General features: G+C 44.9%; 2 protein-coding genes across 12 annotated transcripts in view; one reads left to right on the top strand and one right to left on the bottom strand.

Annotated features, from left to right (window-relative positions):
- Hiw (MYC binding protein highwire) overlaps positions 1-20,211 on the top strand; it is a 176,297-nt gene that overhangs the window by 142,350 nt on the left and 13,736 nt on the right. The gene's annotated exons all lie outside the window — the stretch shown is intronic.
- Positions 516-19,242, bottom strand: LOC139768502 (uncharacterized). Its single transcript, XM_071698733.1, has 4 exons — positions 18,455-19,242; positions 3,894-4,313; positions 3,227-3,519; positions 516-2,960 (listed from the first exon to the last, which is right to left on the bottom strand). Exons 1-4 carry the CDS (start codon positions 18,659-18,661, stop codon positions 1,172-1,174), a joined length of 2,709 nt encoding a protein of 902 aa, XP_071554834.1. The 5' UTR covers positions 18,662-19,242; the 3' UTR covers positions 516-1,171.

The raw sequence follows: 20,211 nt of genomic DNA on the forward strand, positions 1-20,211 counted from the left end.
ACATGAGAGATTTAGATAGGAGAAATCGATGCGCTCAGTGAACTTACGAATAAGTACTTTGTGAATTGGAGAAATACGCTCTCCAGCAACGCGCGCGTTATCTAAAACGAGAGATACTTGTCCGAGAGCAGCCGGAGGGAGATCTGATTGTTGGACCTACCGGTACTTTATCGCCCATTCAGACTGGTTGATTGCGGAAACAAAGAGAAATATCCGTGTTTCTATGCGAGCTTTCGTATTACGAAAATAAATCACGTAGGTTGATACTGACACAGAAAATATAATCTGATGAGAATATGCGATACAAATTCGGAACAAATAAGCCATTAAAAAGATGGGCATACGTCGATGGATGATTTCTTAATAATTTAATAAAAATCAAATTATTGTGAAATATTAAAGAGCAGTTTCTGAATGCGACCCTCGGTCTGTATGGAATTTAAAATGTTAGAAATAAACTCAAACGTTTAAAAGCAGGGATTGGGGTGTGGATAGTGATTAATTTCTTTCAGATGTCAGTTGTAAAATACTTATTTAATAATACCTGACGAAGCAAATATATATAAATTTATGTTACATCCATTTGTCACAGATAAACATAAATAATCCTTTGATTTCTCTCTCGAACTTTTCGCTAATCGGACGCGTAGCAGTAGGTAGGTTTTATCGATTTATTCGCGTTACGAGCGCGAATATACAGTCATATGCGATGCACTAATTTTGGCACACCTTCGCTGCGATAACGTTTCGCGTAAACGTTGCTTTGGTCGATCCAGACGCGATGTGACTTCCCCTTCCGCAGGAACATCATCCGAATGGTGCGCAACGTTGTACGCGATTGTTCTAACAAGGCTTTATTCATACACGGTTTAAAAATAAGGACACTTCTCGCTCCCGAGGCCGACAAGCTCGAGCCTTGTACGCATGAATTGCACTAATTTCTAACGCGTATTTCCTCCGCCATTGTAATACAGGCACACAATCTCTCTCAGCTGAGAGACTCCAAGCGACCCGTTCTCGCCGGAAACTCTCTTGCGCAATCGCACCGCGCAAACACACGCACGCACACGTGCGCGAGCACTTTCCTCATACAGCCGGTAAAAAGAAGAGAACACTTTAAATCTTCGTTCTCGACAACACGTAACACTTATATCACAGATAATGAACGCCGCTACGCCTTGGCCGCGTTCGCGGCGACGGAATCCTGGTCGGGCTTGGTGGGTAGTGGCCTGTTCGCCATTTTACTAGTGGATGCAGACGTTTGCTGGGGTTCCGACAGCTCCGAGTAGAGATGAGTCGTGTCGGACGGTTCGGCGTATTCGCACAGCAGCGAGTTCGGCCTCTTGCTGTTCGTTTTGCCGGCGGACGCGCCCATGATACTTTCGCCGAGAGCCTTGAGGAAGCTCATCGGCTTGGCAGATTGATTCCGCGAGTCCAGCTTTGGGCTCTGCGGCGGCCCGCAATCGTCGGCACCGTAGCCGAGGTTCCGCGGAGGACGATCATTGCCGACGAGATGATCGTTCACCACGTCCGGCGGTAACGGCTGCGGCCCCCTGCCGATCAGGCTCTCCAGCATCGGTTGCGACAGTCGACTTGTACTGGGCACCGTCTCGTCGCCCGGCAACTCGGCATACAGATGGTTCTGATCGGTGGTTTTGATCGGTGGACCGAGCTGATCGCGCGGTTGCGCGTACTCAGTGATGGGCGGTCTGATACGCATCCCGCTCGGCAGCAGTTTATCCAAGGACGGTGCTCTTGTGCCGATGTTGACGGACGGTCTCGGTGCACCGCGGGGTCTCCTGATCCTCGGTCGGATCACATCATACGCATTCTCCTCCCGATCACCCGTCGGTTGCCGGTCATTGTTGTTGTTGCAACTCTCCTCGACTTTGATAAGATCGTACAGGTGCTCGATCATGTCCCTCGCTTGGCTATGATTGTCGGGATCGTTCAGCCGTTCCTGGAGATCCCTCAGGTATTCCTCCGTCAGTTCTTCCGGTAACGTTTGCGTCGCCTTGTTCTCCGTGTACGGGTAAACGTCACCCTCCTCGTCGTCGTCCTCCGTACCTTCCGTCTGCGTGTCCATCTCGAGAATCCTAGTCTCCGCTTGGAGACCGGCGTACTCGTGGACGCTCAGCCTCGATATCGATCTAGCGGACGTCGCGGCGGTCATGCCGTTATTGGACGAGAGCCAGTTCGATAGATTCATCAATGAGCCGGATATCAGTTTGGGACATACGCCGCGACGGCGCATATAGAGGATCCCCGAGGCTAGGATCACCACGACGACGACGAAGACCGCCACGACGCATACGATGACGATGATCCTCTTCTCGTGTGACACCTGCTCCGACTCATTCATCTCCATGTCGAAGAATCCCTTCTGTCTTGGATAGATGTGAGGACCTACGCTGGGTGGACTGACACTCGGCTCTAGCTTCGGCGACGGCTTCTCGCAATTGACGTGATCCCGCTGCGTGCATATAAGCTGCGTGAAGTTTCGCATAGCCATATAACCCTCGGGCAGATTCAGGCATTTTTTCAGGAAATTGTCGACCATGCAATAGCTGGAGTCCATCATCCACGTGACCGAGCTGTTGCGACCTGTCACTCCGCGTACCCAGCTTTCGAGATTGCAACTGCACTTCTCGTTGAAGTAATTGTTGCCGACGCGCGCCGAGTTCACGCTCTGCGAGATCGCCGCGAACCTGAGGGATCCCGGCCGTGCTTTTCGTATACGATTGTCCGTGAAGGAAAATTCGAATTTGGGCGCCGAAGTGGCACCGACCTCCGCTTTAATCGCGTCGCTCTCCAAATCGACGAAGACATTGCGGTCGATCGCTATGTGGTTCCACTGATGCAACACGATCGAGCCCTGTTTCAGGTGTTGGAACTCGTTGTTGTTGAAGGTTACAGTCGCTGCCGATGTATTGATAGCACCAGTGTTCACCTCGGAAAATCTGTACGAGAAAGATAAAATAAAAAAGATTATAGCGCATGTTAGTACTTAGTACCCACTAAAGAATATTAAGAAATTTAAGAATATAATTAAGGAATAAAAATGTAATTAAGGAATAAAAATTGAAAAACATCGAAAAGTTAATTTAGAAATATTGAATATGAATCTGCCTTCTAGAAAAAGGTCTACGAGTTTTTATTTCCTTCTCCATGAATTTATGCTGCGCGATAACAGTAAGGGTCGTAAAGTAAATTTAATGTTGACAACCTGGAATGTTGGATCGTGAGATTATCGTGCCCGGCTCTGAAGGCCGCCGTGTCGACATTCTTAAGTTGCACATCGACAAATTCGAGGTTTTGGATAAGAGTCCTGTCGCTGAAAGCGCCGGATTGAATCTCCTGGATAGTCGCGTTGCTAATAATCACGTTGAAAATAGTCATGGCACAAAAGGCATCCTTGCGTATAACCCTCATTGAGATGTCGTCCATGCGAATTTCCGCGATAGCCGAAGGAAAGACCGCCGTGGGTAACTCCGCAATCCTCACATTTTGGAACGTAATCTGTATCAAAGGTAATTCATACAAAATTGTAATTAACATTTCCGAGACTTGGCCGCTCTAAGGATTATCCGCGGACTTTTAGATTTAATTAACTGACAATTCATGTTAGTGCAAATTGTTCTGAGCTTCATTTAGTGACATTCAAAACGGAGCATTATGAATGATATTATGTAATTTATTCATATGAATATGTTATCCGATATCAGAAATGAATAGCGTAATGTAACTGAGATGCGAATATTATGTAGATGCCAATATCGGTATCAAGATTAATATCAGTTGTAATTTTCAAGATAAAATGAATGTAGACATTATATACGAGCATTGTTTAACAGCGTGTAATGGACACGAGAATAATTTGCGAGATATCCGACCTTGGTCGCTGGTCCGTGTCGTCCGGGTTGAGGCGCCTCCAACTTGAAGGCGTTGCTGGAGAGCTCCAAGGATGGTACATCCCTCATCTTGAGCCACAGCAGCCACGTGAAGGCGTTCGGCTTTATCTCCACGTGTTTGCATCGCGATATCGAGACGCTCAGCGTGCCGCGCGTGTTCCGGAAGGCGTGGCTCTCCAGGAACACGCTATCGCACTCCGACACCTCGAGATGCGTGTTGGGTGTGCTGAGATTCTGAAAGGCCTGCGTTTTGGCGACCACGTTGTTGATCCCCGAAACATGCACGCGTTTCAGGGGCGCACCCCCGCCGAACGCGCCCGCTTGTATTCTCAATTCTTGGCAGTGAGAGACCTCGAGTTCCGTTGCATTCGACGGAATGGTCCCTTCCAGCAACTCCACGCTCTAGAGTGAAAACGAAACGAAAGATAGAACATGATGGTGTTATCGAGCCTCTTATTGTTTACGATTTACACGTTAACAAGTACAATTAGAGAAGATTGCAACGCTCCACGGCATCGATATCTTGCCAAGGCCGTGTGCCTCGTCATTCTCCTTCTCCAGATTTACATCTCGGTTGCGTAATGCGTATCATAACAAGACGACTGACTAAGATCATTTTCTGGAAACGTAATAAACGCGTTTACATTTCCTTACTTAAGACCTCGCATGATTTACAGCAGTCTTGTCGAGGATTATTGCACTATCAAAAACCATAAAATCTTGTATTTTAGGCTAACACAGCATAGAACAAAGAACACGTTTGACGTTATTTGCAGCGATACTGTCAAATCGTTTAGCTATTTTAGAAATTAGTACCTATGTCTTTAGCATTTTGTGATAATGACATTTTAATTGATTTAGTAGATATGGTTTCGTAAATTATAAAAAAGGAGCAATTTTGTTTATTTATGGCTAAGGATACCTAGATAAGTAGTAAAATAAATCACAAAACATTAATTTATTCTTATTGAATAATAGAATTTCAGAGTTTAAGTTTGAAATATTTCCATTGATTTCTGCATCGACTTCCTGGCGGCTATTTATAGATTTATCTCAGCGCCGCCAGTTTGTCGGTGTATTCCCTGAGCTAGCCCGATCATATATGTCACTCGGACTTCTTAACGTCTCTCAGTTTCTCTCCACGTTATATCAGAAAGGTGGATCGCGATAAGCTTTCCAAAAGGTGATATCCCCGTATGCCCTCAATATCCTTTGTGCGGCTATAGAACAGCTGTGCGCCGCTGAAAATCGCTGAAAAATACAGAATGGAGAAATATTCAGCAGCCAGCCCGCGAACGATAATCCGAATCTCTCTGCCGAAAACTGACTTCGAAAAATCCGATTCTCGTGAGATATGAATTTTTGACGATCCCACTAAATAAATACCTTGAATAAACATCAGCGCCGTTCCGATTTTTCGTTCGCCCCTCGGGGAGATATCCTTTCTCGCGCTTATTAGAAATTATTTATTCGCTTCTATTTTTAGACCGGAGCTCTTTGTTTGCCGTGATGCACGCGAGCGCATCCGGTTCTTCACGGCACCTTTGACCCACCCCCGACAACTAAATCCGTTATCTGAGATATTTTCGTCTGAGATATCACAACGCTGTTTACACGCGCGTGTTAAACATGCTCGGGAAATACGACGTGTTAGGCGACATGTTAAGTAATCTTAACTGCACGATGAGTTGATTCATTATAATGCCTTCCGAGATAAGGAAAGAGAAATGTGACGACGGATGTTAAGGTGCAAACATTCAACGATTGAATTATTTTGTACGTGTCGCTAGGCGCAAGCACGGGATAACTAACTTTTCTTACAACTATATATCATTCTTTTGCGGTTTTGACATCAAAGACTTTTGACGTAGAAAGATACTATAGTATTCTAAAAATTATTACTTTGTTAAAAAATTTTGCCGCGGCTATTGTAGGTGCCATTCGTTTGACATTTTTCCTTTTCTCGTCCAAAACGATTATTTATCTGCGCGTAATAAAATTTCAGTTACCGAAACGGACGAAATATTATTACTCTCTTCCCGTTTGGATATCTTCCAGATTCGCATGCGCGCGATGTTTACTTTCCGTAGAGAATTATTTTTCCGCGCATCCTGGTTTATTTTCACGTTTGACTTCATGCGAAAAAAGTCAAACAGACGTAGACCACATAATGCGGCGCCCAGGCCCTAGTTCCTTCAAAGCACCGGAAAATCGTTTCAAGAGTTCATTAGAACGCCGATGAGTCATGCGCCACTGTTCGCGCTCGTCGCGTCGAGTAATGCGTGCGGTTCGACTTTCGCATCCCGTCTCTCGGTTACACCACGGGTAACACGAGGCTCCGGTTTATTCTTTCTTGCTTCGTCGTAGTCGTGTTTTCATCGTGTTCCCATCCACCATAATTCGCGGTTCGATTTCAACCGACGAGTCACCCTTGAATGCTCTCTATTGGAAAAAGAAGAAAGAGGAGGACATCGATATCGTCCGTATATATCCCGGATTAATGTAAATGTCGAGCGGAATGAGATGAAATGTATCGCGATTACGAGCGCACGAGGGCAGCTCTATGCCAGACGATCTCGTTGGATCACGGTGACTGCAGCTTCATTACGACTCAGATTATCCGGACAGATACGATCTCCGATAATATTGGATTCAGTTTCATGACAGCATCCGATAACGCGTATTTCGGCGAAGCTCAGAAACACGTACCGGGCACAGTTGCGAAATCCAGTCGAAATCAATTTATGAGATGCGTATTATCAATTTGCTTGCCTCTGATATGTATCGATACCTGACATTTTATGAGGATTTTAATGACACGTGATTTCGCTTTCTTTTAAGTTCTTACGAAGTCGTATTGCTTTCCGATATACATCAGCTGCAATATGTAGCGAATTTCCTGTGCATTAAACCTCGCGTACCATAGAGATACACGCTGCTCCGACTGATAACGCCGCGGACAAAGTAAATGTAGCGGCGTCGGTGTGGCGGTAGTTTGTTCCTAATTAAAAATATGCGTGACTTCCTTGCAATCCAGCGTGAAAATTCCGCGCGGACAGAGTTAATTAACAGAATAGAAGCACGGGAAATACCGCGACGTCGAGTGTATAAAGCTGGGTATACATTTAGCGAACAAACAGCGAACGCGAAATGTTCGGACATTCGCGTTTTTGCTCCTAGGTTGGTTGTTTTTTCTTTCGATTGCACCAAATATACTAGAATTCGACCAGATTCGGTGTTTGCTGCATGTAGCAATTTGAAATTTTTGATTGTATCTGTTGAATAATGACAACGAACGTTTACGTTTGCTGTTCGTTCGGTGTTCGTTCGCTAAGTGTATACCCAGCTTTAAACGAAGCGTGCTGCGCGATATAGCTATTTGCGCGCGTTCGTATCGGATTTTGCTTTCATTGTGTATCATCGGTGATGTTACTTCGGATGCGTCGTGCCGTGAAACAGCTGTTGCAGTCGACGGTTCTTCGACGGAACGGAGAGGAACGCGGTCAGGTGTGGCGGGAGGGAGGCGCGAACGCTGCGCGACATAAGTCGGAAAATGCGTTTCTCCTCTTTCTCTCACTCTGTCTCTCTCTCTCTCTCTCTTCTTCCTCGATGAATGACTAAGACTGCTTCTGAAAAGTCATGTCATTTCGTACACGGCCGGTGTGACTCAAGGGTCGAGACGCGCGGGTAACGCCGGTTATTTCTGCATCGCGGGCCTCGGGCACAAAGAGCATCTCTCTCTCTCTCCTCTCTCTCTCTCTCGGTCCCGCGCGAGTTACGAACGATGTTAAAACGCCGGTGCGAATTAATTTCGCGGTACCGGGGACGAGGGATCGCGCGCTGGCCCGCAGCCATCGTAGAATTTTCTATTGCCGCGATGCGTTCTACGTGGCAGTTTAATTTCCATACCCGCCCGCGCTCGTTCGTCCACGTTGCGATATAATTGACGAGCTTTAACAAGAGCCGCCGCGCTATTGAATATGGAAAACATATTGTGGGATCAATTCATGCTAATTAACACGTCAAAATGTTTGCCGGATTTCAATTATCAAAGACCGCGCGATTTCTTATTGTTCGCTTTAAATTATTCTTGACAAAACGATCGTTCGACAAAGAAATCCATGTGGAAACATGAGCTTCCGAAAAATTTTCTGCCAGCTGGAGTTATTCGAGAACGGTTACTCAATTTGTTTCGATCCGCCCTGAAATTTTAGAGCAGAAATTTTTTAATATCGCTCCGCCTCGTTTCGCTTCGTTCCGCAACGGAGCGTGTCGAATCGTTTCCGTTATCGTTTCGGTTTAGTCCGGTTCCATATGTTCGGAGGAAAACTTTCGTGGGAGGGAAACCTCGAGATTTCTTCGAATTCCGGCATTTTTACGATACATTTAACGCTAAGTTCGGCATTGTGATTTCTTAGTAATGTCTGTCTAATATGTCTGGTATCTCGATTTGAACACGAGAATCACCCATTTAGAAACTTTTATTTAAGACTGAACGTGCAATTTTTAATATATATTTCTTGAAATAAATCAATTTGTACGTCGAAGATTTTTATTTTGCGACTCGGTAAAGAGAATGCATTAATTAATGTTGCGCTATTTGATCAGCTATCCAAACAGTTGTACGCGGCAATATTGCGACGAAAACAAGTCCATAATATCGAGAGAGCGTTGCTTTCTGGCGAGAAAGCACTGCAACGTGGATCGCAACGCGGAGGTTGCAGTACATGTACCGTTAGCCGAAGAGGATCTCAAGCCGACTGTCTAGAATATCGATGATTCGCAAGGGTTACATCGTCGGCATGGCGCACACGGGAGGAAACATTATTTCGACTTGTACAACGCGACCGGCGCTCGCTCGGAATGCGTCGGAGCGGAAATAAAGGGAACGGACCACTTTAACTGGATTGCGCGAATGCCGTCGGACCGTGGATCTGTGGTAACCGACTTTGTCCTGCGGCATTGAGAAAACTCGATAGTTTTGGCCGGACGCCACGTTCATGACGAACGGAAATGACCACGAAACCCTGCTTATTATAGTAGTCTAATAGAGCTCGTATAGAGGTTTATGCCAACGTTAAAATATTTTCGCCCGCGTTAGTCGTTTGCCAGCGTAAACACGAGAGAAAACGATGCTGAACGCTGCAAGTTTCCACAGCATGTTAATCCGTTGCGGTTCATTAATTTCAATTAAGTATTTTGAATGTATTTTTGTTTTGTTAATTTAATGCGAAAAATTAATTTATGTTATTTGAAAATTTTCACAAAAATTTTAGATGTGATAGAATGTCTTGCCGTTTTATTTTAGTTAACTTTATAAATTAACTGAGCAAGTTATTGAACAGCTATTACGAGAATTACTGTACGAAATGAGATCTATCGAGGGCCAAACATTTACTGAAAAACAGTACCTACATAAAATTCTAGAAATTTACCTGCACAGAAATACTTTTTTGTGCTGATTATAATCTTGCAAGGCGTCATTTCGTATCATTTGGGAAACTTGTTTGGGAAACTTGCGGAGGACTGCCGCAAAATTCTATGTTAAATTCATCTCGACAGAGAAACACAGAGATAGATCTGAATTGTTGAAACTTGTCAGATTCCTCAAATTTTGTACTTTTACCCGCGCGATTACACTAAAGAGTTGTTTTAAAATAAAGATAAAAATAAATCGTAAACTTTCCCAATTTACATTACGGTTCAACAGTGTTACGGTATTCGATCCAATCCAACAAAAATTATTGGGGGGAAAAGGTAGTAAGAGAACTGTAATTAAGCCGGTGCATTATGGCCGACACGGATGACGGATGAATAAAAATAAAACGAGAAGAACGAGAAGTTACGTAAGATGAATTATATGGGAAAATATAAGTGAGCGCCTTTCTATTGAATTTCTCCGCGTAGCCTTCGGCAGTCCTCTCCATCATTATCAAGTACAACCGACCCCCAAATTATGCGATGAGAAGCGCACCGCGCGTCGAATGGATAAATAATTAAGCAGCTTGGAAGTACGTGTCGCGCATGTCGATTTCGCGCGTTGAAATTCACGGCAGTCAAGTCACGTACATCAAAGATCCGCCGTTTGAATTGGAATCGACGTGGATATTTGACGGCCGTATATCATCGGGCGACGTATTAACTTCTAATGCGAGCGCTAATCGAAACGCAGATGACGTTCCCGCCGCGCCGCGCCGCGACAATTCTCGTCATCCACGACGTGTAAATCCGTTTATCGAGGTGTCGAGAGGTGATCGTCGCGAGATGAATGAACCGGATAAATGGAAGGTGTGCGCGGCGAAGAAGGAGCCGCCGAGGCCTATATGGAAGGCCCCGCAAGTTTCCGTTTTCGTCACCGTCGAAGTTGCGCCGTGGCTAATTGACGCAGTCGGGAAACAGCTCGGGTGTGTCTCCGGCGTGTAAAAATAACCCAATTCACTGTGTCTAGTTCTAGTTCGAGGTGAACGAGAGGACGACAATCGAGTTATTCTAAACTCCGGCATGGTAGAGATCCCTCAGGCGCGAGGCGCCGCCGTCTACTCTCTTCGTTGAAATTAATCGCGGTCGTAATGAGCCCCCTTCTTTAATTTAAAAAACGCCGGAGAATGGTCGCCGGTTCTTAATGGGCCGACCGAGAACAACGATGTTCGCGTTCTTAAATTAACTTTAAACCGTATAGAAATTAGATCGAGAAGTTTATTTCGGAAATAAAGTATATTGTTAATTATCCGATATGGTCATTGATATACCGTGGATAATTTTGCGTAATGAGGCTGAATATTTAATACTATTCACGACATAACGAAATTACAATTACGCATTTCTCTCGTATCCTCTAATGGCGACCGTTAAACAATTCCGATTTAATTACCTAGAGCGCATTATTATGAGATTTAAATATTAAATTTGGCAATCGTCATTGCGACGATAAATTTACTGGATTTTTGGCAAAATTTGTTACTCATATCATTGTTTCCCGAAGCCACCGAACTTGTATTAAATTAATAAAAAATTATACTATGGATTACTGACAGAACACAGAAATTTGTTTCTAATCGAAGGAAGAATACAACTATTTGTTTCTGAATATACACTGCTACTTAAATATGCACTGTGGTTATTGTATCAACGTTCGACGCGGCATGGATGTGATTAAACATATGTATAATGATATCCGTGATATCTCCCGCTAGGTAATTTCTATCTTTCTAGACGGCGTTATCGCACATTACTAATATTCGGTAGCATTTGTCCATATGGGTTTGGCGTTTCGTGCGAAACGATCGAGGTACAAGACGCAAAGTTCTCCACCAGGGCCGCGATATCTGGTTCTTGCGAAATTTGCGAAGCTCGAAGCGGGGGCGTTACGGCGATCGCCATGGGGAATGCCGGAAGTTAATTCGCGGAATGGCGATGCACCCGCTGACACTTGCCTTCTCTCGCCGCGCGCTTCGCACGGGATGAAATTACTACTCGCCCTCGCATATGCGGCCACGGTAGGATACGCCTGCCTTTGCCGACATGCGAGCGAGCGAGCGAGCGAGCGAGCGCCATTATTCCGCCGGGGGCCTCGGCCGGGTCGCGTCAAGGGATAATTCGGTTAATTGCCGCAGCACACCGGGTACTGGATGGCCTGCGATCTGCTAAGTGCGACGTGCTAGCCGCGCGCAGCAATCGCTCCCGTTTCATTTCTATCGCTTTAATCTCATGCGATCTATATTTCCTGTATCTCCGTTTTTCGCTACATCGAATCGAGGGAAGATTTTATCGATTGCGTCTCTTTACGTGCTCTGCTTCCCGGAGAACGAGTCCCGTCTTACTTCAAATAATTAAATTAATAAATATATGAATCATGCTAAAGAGATTGACAATCGTAGACTAAATGATATTATAAATCAATAAAGAGATGAAAATTTGATCAATTATTAGGATGGGTATGATATCTTAAATTTTTCTCTCTCTACAAAATTATAGAGAATCTGCTGAAGTAAAATACTACTATTTTAAGCATCTTTATAAACTTTTATCTTCTTTGTTAAGAGAGAGAGAAAGAAAATCGACTGTTCTATCCGATGGCTCGTCTTCTGACTTTATATAATCTTATATTCTGATCAAACAAAGAGATCTAATTTGATATGCGTGCGTTCTTTCAAGTGTAAAATCTTCTATTAGGACAATGACATTCTAAATTTAAACGTGCAGTGCAGAGACCATTTCTAACGTTAACTCGATCACCCTTGCGCGCACAGTCATCGGAATATCCGGATTATACGGTTTCAAACGCAACGCGGAAGATACACGGCGAATGATCCGGGTCGAGCGAGCATAAATGTGCACATGTGTATTTACGCGATTGTCGGTCTCCGCCATGCACATACGCGTAACATACACAGGAATGCGTTCGTACAGATAGGCGAGGCACTTCGCACGTGTGGCTAATCGCGATAACTCATGAGAGCTCGCGGGGGGTGTGTTAGAGAGCGAGAGAGAGAGAGAGAGTGAGTGAGAAAGATATCGTTGCGAATGAACGAAGCAGGACGTCGGGCTATATCTACGCCCCCGGAGCAAATTCTCCAGACAAAGCCGGCGAACCGCAATCGGCTCTCGGATGCGCGTGCATGTATTGTGCGCAGCGCAGCGAGCCATCCTAAAATAATTTATCGTAGGGTTGCGCGAGCCGCGAGGGGAGCCGCGAGTGATAATGGCGCGATCTCGATCGCATCTCCCATCTCTCCTCTCTCCGAGCCGTTTATTGGGTTATCGAAGTTATCGGGGCCGGTAGTGTGTCGGCGAGAGAGCGCGGCTCCGAGATTCACGAGTACGATAAAAGATCCCTCGCTCTCGCTTCTATCTTCGTAGGTGCGGCTATGTGAAGCTGGGAAATTGTTTTCGAATCGACGCTCGCGGCTGCACGCTCGCCAATTTTAATTGTGAAATATTGCGCTGGGGCGCACGAAGGCAGGTCGAAGCAGTTACGGCGGAAAATAGTGATGACTTATCGGATGGCGATCGTCGAATTTCCACGTGGAAATGTTTTCCCCAGTTAGATCGCAATCGACCATAATAATTATATTATGAGATACCTCAGAAACTGCCGTTATAATTTTACGTTAATCTCTGACGCAATATGCACCGAGATCTTTAGATGCAAATATATCAACTGTTATTTATAGATTCGTAATTATCGTAGTTATTTATGCGTCCTGGCCATATATATTTCTAGTCGCGACCGCGCTACTTCACTACTTCGCCGTATAATATAAATTCTAATACGTACACCCACGTCGCTCGCCAACATATAGAATTTTCTATTCGCTCGCGCGAGGGTCGAAAGCTCGTAGACGTCGATTTACGTAAGATTATCCCGAACACTTCTCGCCTCCCGCTGATGCAAACCAAACCCGCATCATCTACGCTCTCTCGCGTTGACGCCCCGGCCGGAGAGATACGTCGTGAACCGGAGTGTAATTCGTTGAAAGGGCCTATTGTGAATAAATTGAGCCGAGGCGAGGATCGACCCGGCGTTCCATCGCGGCGCGGTTTTGTCCGCACGAAATTCCCACCGCGACACCCTTACCCCGCTGTACCCTCGCGCCGTCCCCCTGGGTCCTAAGCAACCACGTGAGCCGTCAATTTATTAATCCACCGAAGCAGCTGAAGCAGAAGCGAGGCGTATGAAAGAGCCGCGGAGGTGCGACCGTCCTCGAGGATGAGGCAGGCGGACATCGTTACGCATTGTCCCCGTCGATGTCGATGTAAAATTCGACGCGTCATCGTTCACCTCGCTCCCTCGTTTTTCGAGACCCGGCTCTGTTTCCTTGAATTCTTCAATAATAATTGCACACAGCACAACTAGCACAAGTTGATATTTCTATAGCGGGGTCGTCGAACGTGTACAGCGCGGACGTGTACATGCGCGCGTATCTGGTGGCATCGTTTCCGTCCTAAGTGCCGCTATCGCTCTCGCGCGATTTCGCGCGACGTGTTATTTTCCAGTTCCGATTGTTAGGTTTATTTGCTCCACTCGAGATGATTACTGTGGCGAGAGAAAGAGAGGGAGATATAGAGGCGAAGAGAGACGGCAGGGGAACAGAGAGAAAGAGAGAGAGAAAGAGGAGTGGCATTGCTAGACCGTTGCGGAAAGGGCCAGCAGCGGAGATGCACGCAACCGCGGTTTAATCGGCGGCGCATTGTTTTCGCCGGTTTACATTAACAGATTCAGCCGCCCCGACCATAATCGCGCGATCGGCTTGTAATCGAGTTAGTCGGGAAAAGCCGCCGCTTATTAACGGGTCCGTGAGCGTTAAATCGCACGCCTAAACTGCCGCCATGCCGAAATTGTTTCGGCGCAGTGGCCAACACGTGGTACGCCAACGTTAATTGTTGTTTCCACGTGTAATTTCGGGTCGACGGCCACCGGATAACGGTGCCGCGAAACGTTTCAATTAAATCTTGGCTTTAGCGTAGCGCGATGCACCTGAAGATGAAGCTCAAAATCATGCAGCCGCGTAGAACATCAGCACAGAATTCGTGAATCGTTCTCTGATCTAATTTATGAGTCCTTTACCAATATTGCTTAACGTCAACTGATCATTCTTTCTAAATTAAGAGTAAAAGAAAACAAGAAAAGTTCTCTTAAAAATATTCGACTCCAAAGCCGAGACGAAGTGAAGAAACAATTACGTCACTATTAAACTTAAGCGACGACGGTGAAATAGATTCCAGGTTTTCGAACAGGCGAAGTAGAAAATAGTCGTGAAGCAGCTATGCTCGGACAATGCATCGTACCTCTACTTTGACCGTAATGGACCCTCCGACCGGAAATTGCATGCGCCGGAAATCGCCTAGGTTCAACCGAATGCGTGAGGACGAATGCGAGGGACCTATCGGGTCGATCTACTCGTGCAAAGTGCCAAGCAAGTTGGCTATTGTCGGAAATCTTTTCACATATCTAAGTCGCGCGAGGGTCATTGCGAGGAATTGCCTCAGTAAGTCGTAATCAGATTTAACGACGCGATGTAACACGCCGGTGCATCGTTAAGTATGCATTGCTTTAATATTTTAATCGAGTTTCTTGAAACATGATAGATGAATTTATTCTGACATTCTCGAGCTGATCTAAGTACGATAAAATATAAGAAATAAGCGTAACATAAGATTAAATGTCTACATGAGATATACGTAAACGCATAACAACGTCTTTTTTTTAGTAGCGTGTTTAGTGATTTCTAAGAAAATATAAGAAATTATATGTATATAGCGTAAGATAAAGTTAATATATATCTACATGAGACACGTAAACGTATAACGTCGTATTTTTCTTTAGTAGTGTGTTTAGTGATTTCTAAGATAGCGGAGGATAGCCTATGTACAAACTTATCCTTGCTTAGCTCAATCATTTTTTATTGATGGGATAGATAACCAACGAGAGGAAACATCCCATTATTTCCCTCGCGAGGGAGATACGCGAGAAATACACACATTTCTGCGCTCTTCTGAAATCACCGTGATTTCAGTGTTCGATCATCGCTTGATTTGCCATTTCCGCCAATCAAATTAGAATGTCCTTGTTTCGATACGAGTGAACTTGTACGAGCCGGCAAGGAGTTGCCGGCCAGTTACCGCGCGACGATGCTGGCTACACGGTAAATGGAATTAATGGCGTTGGAATGATAAGTGACGCCGTGGCTGAATCTGATTTGATTACCAAGTATTTGCCGTCCGGTAGTATAATAGTGACCTAACGCTGCCAATTGTTGTTTCTGTAGACACCGTTGAGCAAGCAAAACGACTCGTCACGACTCGTTTGGTCAATGCTCTCGCTTCCCGATTATATCATCCTTGAAAGCTAAATGTGTTTCTAAAGGTCCCTCTAAAAAAGAAACCAATGGCTCTCGGGCATCGCGTTTATTACTTTACTCTTAGGGGGTAGGATCGAGATACCGTATTATCGACTTGATTCATCGACACCGGTCACTTTGCTGTCTGTCAATTGCCGAGGACACCGAGTACATGCTCTGTGCGTCACGCCCACGCTTAATACGGTAGGCGTTTATCTGACAGATAAGAATCGTTCTCAACGATTTAAAAGTTGTACGAAATTACGTTAAAGAATCATATTAACTACATCTTATTCAAGCAAGTTGATATGACTAAATGAATCTAAATATCTGCGTTAAAATATTGATTTAAAAATTTTAAATTTTTTGCATACGGCGAAATATTTATATATCGTTACGTTTTTCAGCATAAATGTCGATTTGACGATGAGCAATTCACGTTAATCCGACATATCCATTTTTATCGTTATCTTTGATTAATATCTAATAAACGTTTCAAATATGTAAATCGACTTATTTGTAGCTCCTAATTGGATTTTGTTTATTATTTAATGAAGAAATTACATGAGAAGAAAAATGTGTATTATATTCTGTTGCGAGGCCGATTATTCGGAGCGCGTTTAAAACGGAGCAGTCCGAAGACTGTAATAGTGAATGGCGACAAAGCAATGAAACGAAACGATTTAATAAGGTCCTTAGACAGTGCGTCGGGCTACTGCGAGAGAGAGAAGGCCGTGCTGTGAATGCCCCTTAAAACTGGTTTCCGTTGCGTTTCTATGCGAGCGGTTGATTGTAGCGTAGATAGGGAATAGGCTCACTCCAGTTTGCGGTCAAGAAGCGTACAAGAAATTCAATGAATCATTTTTCTCCCCTTCCGAAGAAGAATTCTGTATTATCAGCTCTGCGTATTACGTGCAGCATTAAATCAACACGCGCAATTATTTTTATGTTTATTATTTTTTATATCAGCTTATATTTTGATGACGAGTCAAATAATTCTTTAGATGTTTTCACTTTAAAATTTGAACGAGAGGAACGATAATTTTAAATATTATATAATGTATCGAACGCGTTTCTGTGAACGATGTTATCATTAATCTTTTGTGATAAAAGCAATTTTCCACATCAGAAACTGATATAATGTACCATCTTATTTGAAGATTTACCTTGTAACGCATCGTAAGATTTATGCTCGAAACCAAATCGAATTTCTCACCATAATGCGCAACATATACCATACCATAGAAATTCTTTTATAATATTCAGCGTTGTATCCAGATCTGCCTTAAAATCTCAAATCAACGAGCTGCTACTCTACATTTCTCGTCTTACGGTGTTGCACTTGAACAAGTTATCCCGACAGACAGTTATACGCGCGATAGTTTTATCACGTTTTCTATCCAAGTCTTCTCTCTTGTTGAAAACTTGGCGTGAATTACGAAGCGCGGAGCTTCGTAATACGTCGGTTGTGCGGATGGTATCCAGCTGAGTGCAGCTGACAACGAGAGCGGCAAAGTGGAGCTACGGCTGCTGCACGTTGCGACGTGCAGAAACGTGGCAAGTACAAGTTACAGCCTGTTCCCTACTTACGCAGGGACGGACTCGAGACCAAAGACGGTCCTACGTTCTTTTGTTCTTCCAACGTCTCTATTATATCCTCAAAATTGTTTCATTTCTATTACAAATACGGCACTACCGTTTATACTGGAATACAAAAGGATGCTGCATTTGTTACGGAAATACATACAAAGAAAGAAACGTGCCCTCACATAAGCCCAGAAATAATATACATGTCAATGTATGTCTTTATTCTCTTATTACGAGCAAGCGAGATTTCTTTCGTATGAGGAAAGGTTTAAATTTTTAATATCAATTCGCAATTATTTTTAACTTTAGATCGCTTTTACGTCCATTTCTACTAATGCTTAGTTTTTCTAGTTCTAGAAGTTAGGGAAAAAAATAAAAAATGAGTTGAACCGAGATTAAAGTTAAAATCTGCGTTGGTGGAAATGGACGTTTATAGGCCCATTTCAGTTATGCTTACGAATGCATACCCTTGCGTGCACGCGCACGAATCGAACGTGCGCGTGCGTGCATGCGATTCCCACCGTCTTCACGGGCCAATGATTTATATGCTAATCCCGCGTAGAAGGCGAATCCAAGTCTCCCAAGACTCCGGCAAACTTTCACTGCCGTGTGCGTTAAGAATTCCTCTTTCGCAGCAGGGAACGCGACATGCCGAAATGAATGAATTCGCGTAATTCGCGAAATCTCGAGATATCGCGTGTCGTCGCGTACAGCACGCGAAAAGCAATCTCTTTTTGATAACTTTAAAACTATCTCGTCCGCTTACTTTTGCTTCGACGGCGATCATTGATGTCTCGCGATACTAACAAATAATACTTTTCTAACGCGATAAGACTAAAAACGGAGATTGATACTTTTATTCTCTAACTTTATTATCTTAGGAATGCACTGATATATATAGAATAGATATATTTATACTCGGCAGGAATCTTATGCTGCCGTTAAGCTCGTAAATTATCTTTCTTCAAGGGAGCGTGATAAGAAAGAGAGAACCTACGGTATATAATCTCGGTATGATCGACGCCTCGCCGTCGCTTCGGTATTTCTAGTGTGTACGAACGCAAAATTATCGCCCCGGCAGCGAAGTAACGAGTTAGAACATGCTCACGCATTCACCTGTTCCTTGGAGAAGACGCATTTGATGTTAATCCAGGTATGCGCCATGACGGTGCAGTTACAGCCGTTCATAGCGCATATCCCCGGCTTGGCGGCCTCGATGCACAGCAGGAACGCGAGATGCCATAGGAACACCGAGCATACGATCGCACGATCACATTTAACAAGCCCGTCCAGGGCGCTGAACACTCTTCGCTTGACGCTCATTGCGACGATCTCCCCCGATCGAGGCGGTTAGATCATCACGAGCCGATCAGCGTCGATCCCTCGCCTCTCTCATAACGATCCGATTCACTCGCGGTTTGAAGAAACGGCGCACTCGCGCGGAGCGGATACCCTTTTATCGATTCACTCCATCGATCGAGCGGAAGACACCGCGCCTGCGAGTATCACCCACTTTGTATTCTTCATCCACTTGCAACTTCCTCCATCGATCGATTCCGCGTCCGGGCGGAGAGGGAGGCTCATCTCCTCCACTTATCGATCCGTAACGATCGACATTCCACGGCTGCGTGGAAGAAACTGCTGGCCCCGACTATCTCGAGCGGACTGCCTCGTGCGGACTGTCTCGATACGCGCGCGGTCGGCTCGTTGCCGAAGGAGACGAGGAAAAGGAAGAAGCGGTGGGACGATTTAGAGGCCAGCAGACGCGATCATCACGGAGGTTGCTTTTAAACTGTTGTAGCCGGTGGCATGCACGATCGGTGTCTGCTCCCCACCATAGATCCATGTAGCTCGACTCGCCTTGCCACTCGCTCGCTTCAGCTCTCGCCGCGCGTTCTCCCTCTTCGGCCTTCGGCGAGATAAACGCCAGGACTCGTCATCGGGCCCGAGAATACGGGACGGACGTCGGTGCCCTCTTCGGGGTCCGATCGGTTCGCTACGTTGGTCAGGAGAATCGACCACGAGAGCGCGGTCGTCGATTTTTTTGAGCGCGTTGGGCCCACACCGTCGGCGCACACCTGCGAAGACGACCTTGACCAACTTACGTTCCTCGGCCACGTTGATGACCCACGTTCGTCACGGATGTTAATTGCGTAAACCGTGTTCAGGGCTCGTAACCCTGGTTAATGGAGTCCAATCGGTGCCGCTGCTATAAAGATCATGAATATGATTGTTATGTTGTACCGTAAATCTAGTTGCTAAACGTAAAGAGCATTTATCGAAGTTTGCAACCGCATTACGAAATCTTGAAAATATTTAATGGCTGAAAACATTAAAATAATATTATCCAAATTAATTAAAGATATTATCCAAATCAATTGAAGATAAAATTATCCAAATTAACATTAAAAGATAATATTATTCAAATTAACCATTAAATTATTTATTAGTGAAAATGCACGTTTCCTTTCAGCATCCATACATGCATCGCACGGTATTGGACGGAAATAGAATTTCTATTTTTAGAATGTTATCAAACTTACTGTCTAAGGGATTTCGAAGTTACCGGAGAACTCTTTCGACCCTAATACGTGAACTTTCGCAAAGTTTCCTAAAAATTCCGAAACTTTATCTTCTTACGTATAAGTTCCGCAAGTGAAATCGAGAGAGAACTGTTATCCCACAAGTACGAATATCGCGCGGATTTTTGTGCGGGCGTTCGTGATTTTTCCGCGATCCCGTAAGCCCCGCGCCGGTAATCTCCGCGATTACGCTTTTCTTGTCGAGAGCGAGGGAAGATACGTTGCAGGCGACAAAAAGCGGGCGCGAGCCATCGTCGCCGGAAATACGCGACGCGAGAAGAGGGTGATACC

Source organism: Temnothorax nylanderi, unplaced genomic scaffold (genome assembly GCF_030848795.1).
Source record: "Temnothorax nylanderi isolate EJ_2023f unplaced genomic scaffold, tnyl_v1.0 TNYL_tig0002_pilon, whole genome shotgun sequence".
In the NCBI taxonomy this organism is placed as follows: domain Eukaryota; kingdom Metazoa; phylum Arthropoda; class Insecta; order Hymenoptera; family Formicidae; genus Temnothorax; species Temnothorax nylanderi.